At 42.1% G+C, this 19,188-nt stretch overlaps 1 protein-coding gene across 6 annotated transcripts in view; it reads right to left on the bottom strand.

Annotated features, from left to right (window-relative positions):
* The window catches only part of GSK3B (glycogen synthase kinase 3 beta), a 233,238-nt gene that overhangs the window by 14,802 nt on the left and 199,248 nt on the right, over window positions 1-19,188 (bottom strand). For 3 of the 6 annotated variants that reach the window (XM_005292685.5, XM_005292686.5, XM_005292688.5), the window contains exons 9-10: window positions 7,075-7,113; window positions 4,873-5,059 (exon numbers count right to left, since the gene is read on the bottom strand). In XM_005292685.5, the coding sequence (XP_005292742.1) occupies window positions 4,873-5,059; window positions 7,075-7,113 (226 nt within the window). The remainder of the gene's footprint in view (window positions 1-4,872; window positions 5,060-7,074; window positions 7,114-19,188) is intronic. The other 3 variants (XM_065586994.1, XM_005292687.5, XM_065586998.1) reach the window with 1 other exon arrangement.

Here is a 19,188-nt window from a genome sequence, read left to right as displayed (position 1 = left end):
ATAGCTTTTATTAGACCAACTTCTGTTGGAGAGAGAGACTAGCATTCGAGAGATGCCACTATACTGCTGAGATGGGACGGTGTCTTTGTCTCTCTCGCCAACAGATGATCCAATAAAAGCTATTACCTCACCCACCTTGTGTCTCTAATACTCTGGGATCGACACAGCTACAACTACACTGCATTAAACTTCACTAGTCAGGGACCTACAAACCCAACACCAGTGACATAGTTAAGTCTCTTTAAATGCTGCCAAGCAGCCTAGAAGGGCTGATACTTCCTTTGAAGGCACAGTGAAAAGCCGAAGGGTTTGATTTTCAGGTCAGTTAAATGGAACACAAAAGTTACTACTGTTCTTTCTAAAAACATAACTTAAGAAAAACAGAACAGTCAAGTTGCTGAGGCCCCAAATTTAAAATAGATGCAATATGTATCGGAGTAACAGGCGTCTTATAATGGCAACTGGTGGTAACACTATGAGCTAAGTGTGATGGGGTGGAGCCGATTAGGTCATCAAGTGATAATACTGCTGGCTGCCCTGAAGGGGATCAGTCTAGTACTACACCGAAGCTGGCAATGGAGCAAAGAGGAAGGAGAGTCTCCTGAAGGCTGTTTCAGGAGTGGAAAAGATTGCCTCTAAAGGAAGCCACATCCAGATAAAGCAACGGGGCAGTCACCTCAAGGAAGGAGGAAAAAGACAACCCTTGGCACTGCAAGAACTCGCCTGGGAGAGAAGCGCATGCAGACAGTAGTTATTATAAACCCTGTAAAGAGAGAAACATCTGTCCTGAAACCAAGTCCAATCATCTCACAGACACATAGGGTGGTTTTGTACATGACTGTCACTAGCTACTGGGTTTTATTTACGAGGCAGATTAAGGAGCCTATATCTTTTCTGTAACATGTACACTGAATTTAGGGCCTATAAGGGCTGACGTGTCCATTTGATTTTTTTATTTTTTTCAACAAATAAAGTAAAAAGAAAAAGTAATGGACTGAGAAGCCAAGCTGGAGAAAGCCCATTTCGACTACTTACTAACCTCTCACCAGTGTAGTGTTGGGCTGTGCTTCCTCAAAATACACAGAAATACTGACTGGCCATAAACAAACATGAGTCACTGCAATAACTGAAACCAGACCAACACCATCTAACTATGAGCACACGGCTACTAGCCACTCCAGGCCCAAAGAAGTTACTCCACTATTTCCTCCTTCCCCGCCCCAGAGTAATTTCTTAAATCAGTTGGTATAGGGAACCCACTGTGTATCTCGCTCTTTCTACAGCTCTGTTAGCCACTGGCATGTAATCCAACAGGGAAATGAAGTGGAAATGTGGACACTTACCCTACCAAGAGCGCAGTAAAAATGTCATTCATCTTGCTTGACACAGTACCCCTTGACGGGAGTGTTTTAGAGATAGCACACCCAGTTAAAATGTATTGCGGCCAAGTGTCTCTAGCCAGACTCCCAATGTCTAAAAGGTATGGCTGACCTAGTATAACTATAATGAGTCAACACAGCTTCCATTCCACTGTGATTCTTCCTGCATCCAGTCATTAAAGAATTCAGCTCACACTGGCAGAATAGCCACTTTCACTCACTAAGCATCTTCCCACCTGTGGTTCAGGCAGAAAAATTTACTAGAAGTGCAAATATGTTAGAAGCTACACTAGGGAGTAGAGATAATAGGCAGAAGAGGCCCGCACCCTCCCCATTGTACCTAGGAATCTAAATTCAGGATGCCGTGAATATCACAATATTTCAACTAGAGAGGGATGGATCAATTCAGAGAAAATAACTGACCCAAAACAAACTGCAATTTGTTGAAGTTTAATTAAAGCTTTGGTTAAAAACTTGATTGAATACTTGTTCTCTCATTTGTGTGTAGCTGCAACACACCTCCTGGTTCTGCCCAATACTGGACATGCCAAAATACTGCAGGGAATGGCTAGATTTGTGTTATCTGCAGCCTGCCTGCCTCCCTTCTCTCTCAGAAGATTTCCAGCCCAAGATATGAAAAAGAACCTTAACTTTAGGGTGCCTAACTGAATCAAATCCCCAACTCAGGACTCTGAAGCCCTCTCTACACTCTGTTAATAAATAAACTAAATATGGCTGTAGGAAGCCTTTGCCTGGAATGCCTTTAGATTGCAAAGACTTCAGCATCTTCTGTCCACACACAATTGTCCAAGACATCTTACAAAGACTGGCTGCCACAACTTGGACCATGACTTTAGTTCAGTTCTAGCAGAATCAGTGCAGTTTACAGAGGTATATCCCCATCAAGGAAAAAGGAAGTCAAACATTACAGAGGTACCAGTTCAGCTTGTCCTCCTAGCTCCATCCCAATGCAATGTCTTGTGTTTAGAAATAGACCAGTAGCCTCTGTTCCCATTATCAATGGGTTAGTTACTTCAGGAATCCCAGAATGCATTGGTAAAACTACATTTTTAAGACCTGTTTGCCACATACGCAAACATTGCTAAACAGTCACAAGGACAAGTCAGAGGACCAAACTTTTCACGCAATTATGTCCCTACAACAATTTCTTCTCAACATAGACAAGCCCTTCAGAGTTTCAGCCCCCATACATTTCAGACTGCACCCGCTTCCAAGCCAAGCTATTTTGTCTGAAAGTAAACTGGACCTGCAAGAGTACTCAGAAGGTTATAGTGCAAAGATTTCTAGTTATGTGGAGACACAATTAGGTTTCAAATGAAACTTTCTGATTAAAAAACCAAAATAAAACAATACACGGACTGCTCTTTACTGCCTAAAAAAGACACTGGCAAAATGGCAGCTCTGTGTCAGAGGCAGAAAATAATTTTCTGATCTGCTGGTTCAACTGCAAAACTTCACGCTAGTAATGACTAACACAGCACAGTAGTAACAGGAATATCAGATCCCTCAGTGGGACTGAGCTGGTAGGCTCTGTTACAACACTGGTAGTTCAGGGTGGCAAAAATGTGTAAATGATTGTGGATGGACGTGATCATAGAATCATAGAAGATTAGGGCGGGAATAGACCTCAGGAGGTCATCTAGTCCAGCCCCCTGCTCAAAGTGATGTGGGAGGTTGTGCAATTTCAGCAATACTAGCAACACTTGCACAATGTTGTGTGTGGACAATGCTTTTTACAGCTCTAGCAGGACTAAACAGTACAACAATCTCCCCTTGTAATGTATATCAGCCCTGTGTGTGTTGTTAAAACTACATTCCAAATCGGTTTAGCCTGTCCACTCTCTCTCTGGGAAGTGTTTTGGTACAACCAATGCAGTGCACTTCCCACATGGGTAGTGTGAATCATGTTAAGTTGGGGTTCTCAAACTGGGAGTTGGGACCCCTCGGGGGTCGAGAGGTGGTTATATGGGGGGGTCGCGAGCTATCAGCCTCCACCCCAAACCCCACTTTGCATCCATAATTTATAATGGTGTTAAATATAAAAACAAGTTTTTTTAATTTATAAGGGGGGTCACGCTCAGAGGCTTGCTATGTGAAAGGGGGTCACCAGTACAATAGTTTGAGAACCACTGTGTTAAGTCAAAAGACTACATTTGTGTTTACCCTCCCTGGCAGGGCTTGAACTAATGTGTAGCACGGTTTAAAAGTTACATTGTACGGACACAAACCTTGCTTCAGTTACCTGGGTTACAACTGGGCACCATGTTCCAAAGCTGGGAGCATGGACAGGACTCTGTTTCAGGCATAAGAAGGTGGATCTTGCACTTACTACAGAGCAGGCCTCCATGCCTAAACTACATGAGCTGAACTGGAATGGGAACAGATTCCTAGCAGATAACAGTGCATAGGGATTCTTCCCCGCCCTAATGCTAAGAGCTTGCAGCTATTTATGTAGAAGACTACACTACAACATTAACAAGCTTGTACACCACATTTCTTGCACTCCATACTTAACCAAACCAACCCTGAAGACTCATCAAATGTGAATGGAGAGAATAAATGATGTAAGGGATGTAATCTTTGCATGTACATATTTTTGGGGGGAAAGGAGGGGAAGGATGGCTAATTTGGTACTGATGTGGCTGCAGATAGTTCAACATGAAACATTTCAGGGTCATGCTGTGTAATTTAAAAAGTTACTTCCTCAAAAGTTCTTACTCTATTTACTACTGGATGACAGATGTAGTATTTACAGCCCTGGAGAACTAAGGACTTCATATTTCCCCCTCCAGACCAGACAACCTGGGCAGCAGCAATGCAAGCTTTCCCACATTGCTTCCCAACAACCTGCTTCAAACATGATGAACAGGCAAAAAGAACAGGAGTACTTGTGGCACCTTAGAGACTAACAAATTTATTAGAGCATAAGCTTTCGTGGACTACAGCCCACTTCTTCGGATGCTGTAGTCCATGAAAGCTTATGCTCTAATAAATGTGTTAGTCTCTAAGGTGCCACAAGTACTCTTGTTCTTTTTGCGGATACAGACTAACACGGCTGCTACTCTGAAACATGATGATCAGGGTCATCTTTAGAAGGCAATTCAGTCTCCCGTGGTTCACTGGGTCCTCAACCTTTGTGGTGAGACTCCAAACAAAGGTGTCACTTGGACTGTGGACACTAGGAATTGGACTGAAGCTGCAAACTTACTTTATGCAATCAGACAGTAATTACTTCCAGTCCCGTGGACTGAGTTTGAATCAATAATGCAAGAAGATAACGATTTCATAACCCTTTCCTCCCCTCTCCCAAAGCTGATGCAGTCCATTTTTGAGAACGATCACTGGCTATACAACTGGTCCATGTTCTTGCCCCACCTCTTGATTTTACTACTGGGGGAATGGCATTTGTATGACAGAACTTTTGGCACAGTGCTTCTTCCCAACGGAAGGCTCCTCAACGCTCACAGGCTACCTTGAGTGGTGAAGTTGAAGAGTGCAGGTTTCTCTCGCCCATTGGGTAGTTTGACATTTGGGTCCCGTAGTTCATCGAAGAAAGAGTGCGCACATGCTTCCAGGGGAGTCAGGCGGGCAGTGGGGGTGTACTCCAGCAGACGGCTACATAGTGCGATTGCTTCTGGTGGAGTGCGGGGTCGGAAGACCTACAGAAAAACAAGAGACAGATTGTTTGGACTTGTTTCTTTTTTATTACTGCAGCAAGTCTGAGCAATTAAATCTCTCAGTGCTTAGTGAGTTGAAACTAAATGCTATTTGTGCTAATATAATGGGTCCTCATGTGTTGGGATGGGAGAATCCAGCTTCTGGGTTGAAAAGGTTAAGTGCAAAGGGTTTTGCTGTGTGGGTGAAGGATGCAATGCTAGTGAAAGGCTGCATGGGAGAGCTCAGAAAAACAATTTTAAGAATTAAAGGAAAATTCATTGATCTTATGACAACAAACACAGTGGGTGAAATCAGCCATGCATATGATGGGGAGAGGGGTGCAAATGAGCAGGATTGACTGAAAGTTAAAATTAGAAAGGTCGCCACCATTCATTTCGGCAGTAAACAAATGATTTTTCCCCCTAATGTGGATTTTTGCAGGCAAGTTGGTCAGATTATTGCTATGGATGACACTGTTCAAGTTTGGAATTGAACAGGCTTGGTGCAGAAAAGCTCTAGTTCAAGTTTACAGGTGCTTCTTCTTCTTGACCTTCTTGTGTTAAGTGATTCCTATTAACAGGGATAATTCCTGCACATTTGGAGTTTGTGAGAACACTAAAAGGTGGTGAGTGAGAAAGCTATTTGACTCTCTCAGAAGTTTACCTTGAGGATATAAAGCACAGAGTTCACAGCAGTTCTTCCTTGAAGTTGTAGTTCAGACCCCTTAAAAAATGGTCCTACATAGCCAGAATGACACCCCAAATCTGCCTACCCCATCTCATTACATTCAAGGCAAAATTGGACAGTCACGTCCATGTCCTTAACACCCTGCTCGAGCAGTTTCCGTTCACTCTGTTGCACGTAGAATACAGGCCAGGGAGAAGTGAGGTGGGATGGGAGTGTTAAATTCTGATGTCAGCATTTTTGATGCAATTGAGCTAATCCAAAATGCTTTTGCACCAATGCAGGTGAACCCAAACCACCTAGCACCAAGGAATGACCTATCCATCACATGCTAACTGACTGCAGCCCCAGGCACCTGGACAGGCTCTGCTTCAGTAGATTGTAAACTGAAGACATTTATGCTCATATTAATTAAAATTAATCAGGTCACTGACAACAATTGACTGATTTTTTTTTTTAACCCGTTGGTGCCCAGCTGGGTCAGGAGCACCTGAGTTAGTTCTAATGCATTCTGTACTAACTCATCATGTCAGGGAATCCTGACTCCTGGAGTCAAAGAGTTAAGGTACTAAGAGAGCAGAATTGGTTCAGGTTGCTGGGAAGATACCGTGGGCACTACAGTAATGTAAGAAATAGCTTCAGTTTGGCACAAAAGCCCAAATGCTGTAGCCCCTGCAGTCACAGAACTTCTGCTGACTTCCACGCTTGAAGTAGCTGTGTGTATATTTTTAGGGGAGGGGTAGAGGTAGATGGAGGTTATTTACATTCTGTGTCAAAATCCATTGCCTCCAGAGTTCGGATTACTGACCACAATACAAGGGTGGTGCAGTGGCATACGTCTCCCAAGCTACAGCCCACACAAGAACAGGACAGTCTCCTTTTATTAAATGAAGATAAAAAACAGAAAACCACTGAAATCTGCCCTTTAACAAAGGAATCCCTCTGACACCCCTCCCTTAAATTCTTCATCTTTCAGGTCAGTGAACTTCTGTCAACATTTATAGAATTTAAGAAACAACTGCTCAGTCTCTGTCTGGACTGGGAATGAGTCACTCAAGGTAAGCAATTACTACAATAATCTATACGTCAGAAACTGAAAAACCAAAAACCCCACACAAATACCCACCCTCCGCAAATAAAGAGTAATTAAAAAGTGAAACGTGTGCAGATCTACGCCTATCTAATCATTACCTTCTTGTATGACACGGGGAAAATATTCACCTGCTGCTAGCTGATGTGTGGCTGTTTGAACCCAACTTTTCCACTTCTAGCTTTTCTCTCTCCTCTTTTCAAGACTAGCCCTAATAATTTGAAAAAATGTTTAAGTACATACCCGCACTCCTGAGGTGAAATGTCCTGTTCCTGACGAGTCCTAAAGATGATAATGCAGTGAAATAATCCAAACAGGGGGAGTCAATCCAAAAGAGAATAGTCCAGCAAGGAAAAATATATCCAATATTATAAGAAATCCATGGCGTGGGGGACATAGAAAATGTTTATACAATTAGAAACTTTAAACATCAGTCTCCATAGCAGCAAGTCCAACTTGACCACAGTGTATGCCAAAAAAATTGATTGTGCAATGGTGAGGCATAGTATAGAAACATTTCTATGTTAATTTATGTTCCAATGCCAGTGCGTTTACTAAAAAATAAATAACAAAAAAAGTTGAAATCAAAATTCTAACTAGAAAGAAAAGGGTAACTGATCTGCCATATTAAAGAATTTGCAGTCCTCTCTGTCCTGGATATAAATGTCCATAGACAATGGGGCTGAATTAGTTTGTCTTAGTGTGTGCATGCACAGACTACATACATATTTTTCCTCTGTAAATCTGTCCCAGAGACACAATGTGAAAATTTTTTAAAAAACCAATTTATGATTTCTGCTGACGAGAAAATAAGAAGTTTTAATTTGTATTTCTAATTTGGCTGTCTTAAATTTGTGTGAGCTATGAGTGTATCAGGCCGCCGCGGATTATTCTCCATTTTGGATTGACTTCCCCACCAATGGATTTGTTTTGATGATGTTATCTCTTTAGGATTCTTCAGGAACTGGACATGTCTCCTCAGGAGTGAGGGTATGGACTAATTTTCTCACTTTATTGTGGGATTTTCCCCCTTATACCCTCACACCCATTACTTAAAGCAAAAACCTGCATCTTTTAGCTATAGTAATTCAACACAGTTCCACCTGAAATTCTGACTAATTCACCCACCAAGAACTACACAAAAGGGTACAACATTAAACATTAAGAGCAAGGGACAGTCACAGTTACAGGTGAAGTGCACAACAATATGTATGCCAACACTTGAGCACAATGGGGCGCATCCTGAAAGCTGGGATGGTGTCAGTGCTCTATTGTGCCTAAGTGCCTAGAGGACAGACGTGACTCACCGTTAGCTGTGAACTCCCCCACTTTTATGTTCTGGTGAGACAGTTAAACATTCTTAATGTAGTTTTCAGTGAGGGAATTGATTTAGTAAATAATCCGCGGATTATTTTTTAGTCTGCGGACTAAAATTTAGTGCACGGACTAAAATCCGGCCCGTCAGAGTAAAATCTACTTCAATTTACAATACATCTGGGTGAAGGGGAAAAAAAGCTAAGTTCACAAAGTAAATATAGTTAGGGAGACTAACATTTAGTATGCAGACTAAATATGGCTGGGCAAAATGCGCAGCAAGGCCACAAACAAAAACAAAAAGAACAAAAAAAAAAAAACCCACTGACAGGAACTTTTAAAGTGATCAGATACTACCCCACCTGCGCAGCAATTCATTTTTATAAAATGAAATAACTCCTTTTTTCAAGGGGAGATGTCCACAGTAGGGACACACTAGTAAATTTCATTTTCAAAAATGAACGTGTTTTGGAGATAAACAAATGCAAAAATAAAAAGTCTTTACATATAACATTTCTCAAGCAGAATTTGCACTTGCATAACTCAAAAACTAAATTTCCCAAAACCACCATTTTCAGGCTGAGACCTCGCTTGCCAGAGTTTCAACCACGATCACATTTTTTATGGCTGAGTTACAAACCCTGTGAAAATTCTTCTGTAGAATGGACACGTAGATTCATCTGAATAGCCATACAGCTTTTTCCTTCCACTCCCCAATGACTCTCTATTATATCAAAAAGCTGGAATACAATGCTAGTTCTTCCTTTTTTCAGGTCTGTTGTCGATGTTCAAATGCTAATAAACCTTCATGGCTAAATAGGAAAACCAAGTCTGCTGCCTCTTCCAAATGGCCCCTCCTTCCTAATATACACTGTGATCAGTGTGCATTTTACTAATCACTTTCCAGAGACTGGCAATCATCTTAGACCTTTCAAAAGCCATTTGCCAAGTTAAATATCTCTAATACGACACCCTGTTCCATTCCTCAAAAGGTGAATTAAGAAAGAACTTATGTGAATTCTTTGTTCACAAGCAGCATATTCACCTTTAATCTTCTTAATTTAAACTAGCTGCAGTTGGTTAACAGTGCTCATAACCTGGCTGAATTTTAAAATCTTTCTACAGTGAGAGTGAGAAGAAAGAGGACAGACACACATCTTGCTTTACTCAATCAGCATTCAGCTCTCAAACCAGACCACATGGGGTACTGGCAACTATTGTTTTAACCAAATGGCTAGTCTGACTTTCAGTCATTGACATTCTTATAACAGACTTTTTTCATGCACAACATGGAACTCTCTTTTCTCTGTATAATTAAGCACCGAATCCGAGGCTTGACAATGTTACCCCAACGTGCTTGTCTATCCTCATATGTATTACAAGACATTATTTCATGCCATCAGCCACCATGTGTTTTGCATGCAGATTCTGGCCACTGTTAGCATGCTGTGACATCCAAGAGAGCAGAGGCTTATTAAAAATAACTATGTTGCTATTGCATAAGAACAGAAGAATGGCCATACTGGGTCAGACCAATGGTCCATATAGCCCAATACCCTGTCTTCTGACAGTGACCAATGCCAGGTATTTCAGAGGGAATGAACAAAACAGGCAATCCTCAAGTGATCCATCCCCTGTTGCCCATTCCCGGCTTCTGGAAAACAGAGTCTTGGGACATTTTAGAGCATGGTTTTGCATCCCTGCCCATTCTGGCTAATAGCCATTGATGGACTCATCAAGTTCTTTTTTGACTCATCTAGTCTTGGCCTTCACTGCATCCTCTTGCAAAGAGTTCCACAGGTTGTGCGTTGTGTGAAGAACTACTTCCTTTTGTTTGTTTTAAAGCTGCTGCCTCTTAATTTAATTTAGTGACCATAGTTCTTGTGTTATGAGAAAGAGTAAATAACACTTTCTTATATACTTTCTCCACAATAGTCATGATTTTATAAACCTCTATCATATTCCCCCTTAGTTGTCGCTTTTCCAGGCTGAAAAGTCCCAGTCTTATTAATCTCTCCTCATATGTAAGCTGTTCCATACCCCTAATCATTTTTGTTGTCCTCTTCTGTACCTTTCCTCAATTCCAATACATCTTTTTTGAGATGGGGCGACCACATCTTCATGCAATATTCAAGATCTGGGCATACCATGGATTTATATAGAGGCAATATATAGAGGGGAGGGATAGCTCAGTGGTTTGAGCATTGGCCTGCTAAACCCAGGGTTGTGAGTTCAATCCTTGAGGGGGCCATTTAGGAATCTGGGGCAAAAATCTGTCTGGGGATTGGTCCTGCTTTGAGCAGGGGGTTGGACTAGATGACCTCCTGAGGTCCCTTCCAACCCTGATATTCTATGATTGTATGTTTGCGTTAAGTTAAAAGGGCAAACTCTGCTATACTTCCTGTGGTCTCTCTTGTCTTTACAGATGTAAGAGAGTAATGGAGACTGATTATTTCTTCCAAAATAATGTAGTTTTTCGATAATTCTTCAAAAGTTCCTCTCTCCCATTTTTCACAATCTGTGCCATATTTCCATAGTTATTTTTTAGTCTAACAGTGAAAATAACTGTATTTGAAATAAGTAAAAAAAACACTAAAGTTTTACTGGCAAGTTCAGGCCATCCTACTCTGTGTGTAGGGGGCAATGGTTTAGTGTCATCTGCAAACTTGCTGAGGGTGCAATCCACGCCATCCTCCAGATCATTAATGAAGATACTGAACAAAACCGGCCCCAGGATCGACCCTTGGGGCACTCCGCTTGATATCGGCTGCCAACTAGACATGGAGCCATTGATCACTACCCATTGAGCCCGATGATCTAGCCAGCTTTCTATCCACCTTATAGCCCATTCATCCAGCCCTACTTCTTTAACTTCCTGATCACTTTCCTCTCCTCTAAGTGCTTCAGAATTGATTCCTTGAGGACCTGCTCCATGATTTTTCCAGGGACTGAGGTGAGATCGACTGGCCTGTAGTTCCCCGGATCCTCTTCCGCCTCCTCTTTTTTAAAGATGGGCACTACATTAGCCTTTTTCCAGTCATCCGGGACCTCACCCGATCGCCATGAGTTTTCAAAGATAATAGCAAATGGCTCTGCAATCACATCCGTCAACTCCTTTAGCACCCTCAGATGCAGTGCATCTGGACCCACGGACTTGTGCTCATCCAGTTTTTCTAAATAGTCCTGAACCACTTCTTTCTCCAAGGGCTGGTCACCTCCTCCCCATATTGTGCTGCCCAGTGCAGTAGTCTGGGAGCTGACCTTGTTTATGAAGACAGAGGCAAAAAAAGCATTGAGTATATTAGCTTTTTCCACATTCTCTGTCACTAGGTTGCCTCCCTCATTCAGTAAGGGGCCCACACTTTCCTTGACCACCTTCTTGTAGGCCAATTTATAAGATTAATGACAAAAGAATACAACAAAACATAGAACTAAATTATTTGTGTCCCACAAACATTTTTATATCAATTAAAATGAGAATGAACAGAATGAATAATCTATTTGATTGTTTGATAATCTCCCCCCAAAACTATAGTCTGAACATGAATTTTGGAAGCTGTAGAAGCAGAACAGAATCTGTATAAATCCTGGGAGAAAGTGAGGATAGCAACAGCAGGAAGGAAAGGTGGTAGCAATAGAGAGATATAGCTAGTACCAGCAAGAGGAGAGAGAAAAGCTCACAGATGAGACTGTGCTATTTGACCTCAAGCCCAGACTGAGGGGAAAAGAACAAGGCTGGCCTGCAGCAAACACAAAAGGTCCCAAGTTCCAGGATCAGTCATTAGCATACTATTTAAATGTGCATACATAGAGAGAAAAAAGCTAGTAAGCAAATAGGTTTATAATAATACAGTACTTTGGCAAATACTTCATTCTGGTTCTCCACTGTACTATATGAAGAACGCATTCCTAAAGACAGCATCCACTAACCTAGTCTATAATCCCTCCTGAATGTTTACACAGATGGCCAGATTACTGTCCTGCACAGCTCCAAAACGAAAATCAGACTGTGCCAATAAACTTGGAGAAATATCAGAAGAGCTCAATCCCAGCAATACAAGATTCCTGGATGCAGTTCATCTTAAGTGGTAACTATCTTCTACAGTCATATAAACTAATTATAAACTTATAAATAGATACATTCATGGAGGATAGGTCCATCAATGGCTATTAGCTGAGATGGTCATGGATACAACCCCATGCTCCAGGTGTCCCTAAACCTCCAACTGCCAGAAGCTGGAACTGGAAAACAGGGGATGATCACTAGAAATCGCCCTGTTCTGTTCATTCCCTCTGAAGCATCTGCAACTGGCCACTATTGGAAGACAGGATACTGAGGTAGATGGACCATTGGTCTGAGTCAGTGTGGCTGCACTTATATTCTTAGGGGCTTGCTCACAGGGAAGGAAAAACACTGCTTCATAAATTATGTGAAAATCAGAGAACATCTTAGAGGTATGGGAATAGACCTTAACCTGTGCCGCCTACTACTTTGCTGTGAAGGAAGACAATCCCCTTCAAAAACAGAAGTTAGTCTCTTGTACTCTTTTCATTTTTCATTTCCACTACCAAAATGACTTGTCCATTGTCATCACACCACTGGCCTGAATATTCTGGGGCAGTTAATGGAAATACTCTTTAGAGCACACCCAAATTTAATAGACTACTGTTTTACGTGAGAAAATTGACTTCACATGTGAAAGTCTTGCAAGGGACAGTTATCCCAAGACACCAGAAAGACTAGGATGACTATAAATAACACCACATGCCAAAAGATAGTGTGCACATTCTGGTGAATTTTACCACCTATAACTAGGGCTTTGTGTCTGTCACAGAGGTCGCGGAAGTCATGAATTCCGTGACTTTTGCAAGGGCCAGTGTGGCTGACCCCGGGGCTGCTCAAGCAGCTGCTCAGATGGCCCCCAGGACAGCCACACCAGCCGCTGCTCCAGCAGCCCGAGACAGTGATCCCCGGCCGACTGGAGTAGCCGTGGTCTGCTGGTCTGGGTAGTGGTCCCACCAGCCTGGCAGCTGGTGCTGCTGGCCCTGGGTGCCCCCCCAGTGCCCCCAGATTTAATCACAGGTATTTTTGATATAAGTCATGGACAGGTCACGGACAGTGAATTTTTGTTCATTGCCCGTGCCCTGTCCATGCCTTGTTCTAAAAATACCCATGACTAAATCATAGCCTTACCTATAACCCATATAAACATCAGCCATCCTCACAACAGTCCTGTGTGGTAGAAAGAATTATCTCCATTTTATAGAGATGGAAGTACAGCCGTCAGATTAAATGATTTGACTAAAGGAACAAAGACCATACCTCTCAGGCTACTGTGCTACCCTCATGGCCAGAAATCACACTGGTAGCTCAGTAGAGAAGCTAGCTCTGCTGTAGGCAGCTGGCTGGAAAGGCGCTTCCAGTGACGCATCAGTAGCAACCTGGACAGCAGAGTCCCCACACCAATAAAATGATCAAGGGTCCATGCAGAAATCAAGAGAGCTGTGACTATGGTTTACATGCACCCTAGTGATTAGCTTTCGACAGCTGTTAAGGGATTGTAAATAACCTATCAAGTATCAGGGGGTAACAGTGTTAGTCTGTATCTACAAAAACAACAAGGAGTCCGGTGGCACCTTAAAGACTAACAGATTTATTTGGGCATAAGCTTTCGTGGATAAAAAACCATAAGATACAACCGAATTTGCTCCAATCCCCCAGACAGAGACAAACACCTACAAGATCTTTATCAAGCATGCTTAAAACTATAATACCCACCTGGGGAAGTGAGGAAACTGAGCGAGACGGGTACCCAGAAGTCACCTACTACAGGACAGGCCCAACAAGGAAAATAACAGAACACCACTGGCCATCACATACAGCCCCCAACTAAAACCTCTCCAGCACATTATCAACAATCTACAACCTATCCTGGAAAACGATCCCTCACTCTCTCAGACCTTGGGAGGCAGGCCAGTCCTCGCTTACAGACAACCCCCCAACCTGAAGCAAATACTCATCAGCAACTACATACCACACCACAGAAACACTAACCCAGGAACCAATCCCTGTAGCAAACCTCGTTGCCTACTCTGTCCCCATATCTACTCTACCAACACCATCAGAGGACCGAACCACATCAGCTACACCATCAGAGGCTCATTCACCTGCACGTCTACTAATGTTATATATGCCATCATGTGCCAGCAATGCCCCTCTGCCATGTACATTGGCCAAACTGGACAGTCCCTACGTAAAAGAATAAATGGACACAAATCGGACATCAGGAATGGTGAGATACAAAAGCCAGTAGGAGAACACTTCAATCTTCCTGGACATTCTATAACAGATTTAAAAGTGGCTATACTTGAACAAAAAAACTTCAGAAACAGACTTCAAAGAGAAACAGCAGAACTAAAATTCATTTGCCAATTTAACACCATTAACTTGGGCTTGAATAGGGACTGGGAGTGGCTGGCTCATTACAAAAGCAGCTTTGCCTCTCCTGGAATTGACACCTCCTCATCCATTATTGGGAGTGGACTATATCCACCCTGATTGAATTGGCCCTGTCAACACTGGTTCTCCACTTGTGAGGTGACTCCCTTCTCTTCATGTATCATTACATAATGCCTGCATCTGTAATTTTCACACCATGCATCTGAAGAAGTTGTTTTTTTACCCACGAAAGCTTATACCCAAATAAATCTGTTAGTCTTTAAGGTGCCATCGGACTCCTCCTTGTTTTTGTAAATAACCTGTGATTCTCAGGAAATACTGAAGACAAGCTTTCAACCCTAGCAACTGGTTTACAATGGGGAAAAGAGCAAGGCTTTTAAAAAATAAAAGCTGAGACTGTCTCTGGCATTTATGTGTTTCTCAGAGCAGGAATGGGCCGGTGACCAAAACCTTCATCAGTGCAAAGGCCAGCTCCACCCTTCACCATGTGAGCCATCTTTCAGACTTCTCGGGGAATGGTTCAAAAAGAGGGTCCATACAGCCAGGCAGCTCTGCGCGCTGCCTCCATCTGCAGGTGCTGCCCACGCAGCTGTGGAACAGGCACTCGGGCAGAGCTCAGAGTCCCCTAGCCACACCTCTGCCTAGGAGCCGAGGGACATGCTGGCTGCTTCTGGGGAGCTGTGCGAAACCAAGTGGGGAGCCTGCCAGCCCCACCACCTCTCCCCCCCAGCATCCACAGCATCACTAGGCCACCTCCCGCCCAAGCACCCGGGGTTCCCCCCTCTCCCCTAGAATACACAAGATTTAGTCAGGGGTATATAGCACAAGCCATGGACATGTCATGGATAGTAAACAAAAATTCATGGCCCGTCACCTGTCCATGATTTGTACTAAAAATACCCGTGCCTAAAACGTAGCCTTACTTATAACTACATTCATGTCAATAGGGGTGGGGGATGGGTGGCTTGGGAGGACTGGCACCTGCAGGAAGGAAGTGTTCAGTTAAACAATTTCAAGAATCTCCGACATATGGATGCAAACCTACAGTCCCTAACTATGTCCATACTGTACTTAGTGATATTATACTGAGTTTACATAGATGAGATGTCTTTAAATAAAACTAGATTTACTGGGTTTATGTGCTCTCCTCAGTGAAGGCAAGGTGGCATAATGGGGTGGTGGTACTGTCTCTATCAGATCACAGGAAAAGATCAAGAATGTGTAGTATATGTAGCGCTAACAAGTTTAAAATAGTTCCAATTCTGAGGCCCACATGGCCATTACTATCTAGAGATTGTGTTAAATGCATTAGAAATACCCAAGACAACAGGTCCCAGTCCCAAAGACCTTGTAATCGACGTAGATGACACAAAGACCAAAAATGGAGAGCAATGTTTTAAAAATATCTTCCTTCATTCCCCTTGCCTATTTTACTTATTTATCTTTATTATAAATTATCTTTTTATAGGTTTCAGAGTAGCAGCCGTGTTAGTCTGTATCCACAAAAAGAACAAGAGTACTTGTGGCACCTTAGAGACTAACAAATTTATTAGAGCATAAGCTTTCGTGGGCTACAGCCCATCCGAAGAAGTGGGCTGTAGCCCACGAAAGCTTATGCTCTAATAAATTTGTTAGTCTCTAAGGTGCCACAAGTACTCCTGTTCTTTTTATCTTTTTATATTTACTTTATGATTAAGAGTTTGTAACATTTATCCAACATGGTACATGCAATAGATACATTTCTTTTCCACTCCCTCCCGTTTTTAATGGTTTTTATTTCCAACATAGTTTTATTAAACTAATTCTTTCCTAAAATGGTTTAGCTCTTTCCTAGGACTAATCCTTTCCCATTTTTGTAACATTTGTTAATTCTCTTAACAAATTCCTATTTATGCTGTTACCTATTGTTATTAATCCTTATCCAATACCCCTACCCTGCTCCCAACAATTTCCCACCCTTTCAGAAATCACAGATACCAGAAGATACCATTATGATAATCTAGTCTGACCTTCTGTACAGAACACAGACTACAGGACCTCCTTGAATTCCTGTTTGAACTAGAGTGTACCTTTTAGAAAAACATCCAATCTTAATTTTAAAAAGTCACCAGTGATGGAGAATTCACCACAAACTTTGGTAATAGCTTCCAATGATTATTTACTCTATTAAAAATGTGTGTCTTATTTTTAGTCTGAATTTGTCTGGATTCAACTTCAGCCATTGGATCTTGTTATACCTTTGTCTGCAAGATGGGAGAGTCCTTTATTATCAAATATTTATTCCCTATGTTGGTATTTATAGATTCTATGGCAAACACTCTTTAAACTTCTCTTTGTTATGCTAAACAGTTTGAGCTTTTTGAGTCTTCACTATAAGACATTTAATCATTCTCATGGCTCTTCTTTGAACTCTGTCCAATTTATCAGCATCCTTTTTGAACTGTGAGCACCAAATTGGACACAGTATTCCAGCAGTGGTTGCACCACTGCCAAATACAGAGGTAATACAAGCTCCCTATTCCTATTCAATATTCCCCTGTTTAGCCCTTTAAATCATAGTGCTGCACTGGGAGCTTATGTTCATCTGATTATCCTCCATGAGCTCCAATCTTTTTCAGAGTCCCTGCTTCGCCGGATAGAGTCCCTCTTCCTGTAAATATGGCCTGCATTTTTTGTTCCTCATTTTTTAGTGAGTAACTTCTCATTTGGACATATTAAAATTATTATTGTTTGCTTGCACCCAGCTTGACCAAGTGATTGCTCTGTATCAGTGGCCTGTGCTCTTTCGTGTTTACCACTCCTGCAAACTTTATCAATGATGATTTCATGTTTTCTTCCAAGTCATTGATAAAACTGTTAAATAGTGTAGGGCCAAGAACTGATACTTGATGCCAAAATGCTAGCTCGTCTACAACTTTGTCCATCTCCAACCATGTGCAATCCAGTCCAAGAACACAGATGACTCGGCCAAACCCATTTGGTCCCATGAACATTTCTGAATTTTTGATTAAATAAGGGGCAGTCCCAGTCCCACGTGCAGTGGAATATGGAGGCTAAATGGGCCCAGTGCAGGGAAATCCTCTACATTTTGTCTGTTTCAGAGGATAAACAGTTTTAAACTTTGTTTTATTTAGTATTGCTTCTAGATCTACTATTCCTCTCTCTTCTGCAGGGATCTTGAGCTAAAATTTTCCAAAGTAACTAATGACTGAGTGCCCAACTGACAAGTCTTGCCCCTTCTCACAAATCAACTGCAAGCCCTGTTGTGGCTGCACTGTCTGTCTGATTTAGGTCTTTGCAAGTACAACGGTGCTTTCTAAATTATTTTTGTCTACTCTGTCATTAACATTTAATCTCCTGATAAAACTATATGTTTTTTTCTGCAAAGGTAGATGTGCATACTATCCATTCTTGTGATTCTAGGGAGATCTACTTTTAATCTGTTTTTGTCCTACCATTCACTGTCTAAAGAACATTCTGACTCTTGGCAGCAGTCTCAGCTGGCAGCCAAAATCTTGGGATGTTGATGACAATCATTAGATAAGGAGCGCCTAATGTCCTCAGACCCAGACCAGGGTACTACATGAAGGCCACCATAGATCCCAGAGCTTTGATACAGAAAAGTTTTGAAGTTCTGCTTCTGATTTCAGTTTACGGTGGCACATGCCATGAGAAATTTTGCTCCTGAAATTGATCAAGGAAGACTCTCAGCTACTGCAACAAATGAAGCAACATTAAAGGCATTCTGCTCTCCATTCACCATCCATCTATGATTTCCCAGAAGATCCAGCATAGTTGACTGCAGGTTCCCATGGATGAGCCAATCATCTAGAGAAGAGGCTAGACATCTAGATAGATACATGACTAAAGAGGCTTTTGTGCAGGCTCACATTTGGAGATTGGGAAATGTATGGGAAACAACTGCTAAACTGAATCAGAATGCCTTGTTCTGGAAATATTTCCTTGGGCTCAGAATCATAAGATTTTCAACTGACCCGTTAGAAGGAGATATGGAAGTAGCATCTAGAAGGTATATAGTACAAAGAAATGCTCCCATTTCACAACTTAAAAATGGATAGCAGAAGGATCCAGTCAGAGACTCAACACCATCACCATTTATGCTGTTCAGAGACCGCAAGGGATGTAAGTCTTGCAACCCTAGGTATTATTAAACAGAGGAAACCCGAAAAGTCACCTGCATCTGAAAATGGTCCAACATTTACAATATAGCTGTTTTCAAGGCCAAGGTTCTTACATGCTGAAGTGTCCCCATCCCCCTGGGGTCTAAATCTTGTCAGAATATCCTCACACAACAGTTTCAAGACACTAATTCAAAGACGTGCAGATCCTCACCAACAGAAATTAATCTGTCACATTTTTTTTGCTGATGTGTGGCCAGAGAGACCATTCAAAACTTTAGTTTCCTCATGAACCTGTTGAGATTGCACAGGTCCAAGATGGGTCTGAGGCCCCCTTTTACTTTCGATATTAGGAAATACTGGGAATAAAACCCTTTTTCCCTGAGCTCTGGCGGAACTTCCTCCACAGCCCCCACCAATAGGAGGGTTTGTACCTCCTGGATC

This window comes from Chrysemys picta, chromosome 1, assembly GCF_011386835.1.
Source record: "Chrysemys picta bellii isolate R12L10 chromosome 1, ASM1138683v2, whole genome shotgun sequence".
Lineage (NCBI taxonomy): Eukaryota > Metazoa > Chordata > Testudines > Emydidae > Chrysemys > Chrysemys picta.
Note: the sequence above shows the minus strand (reverse complement) of the source record. Positions and strands in the feature narration are given on the sequence as shown.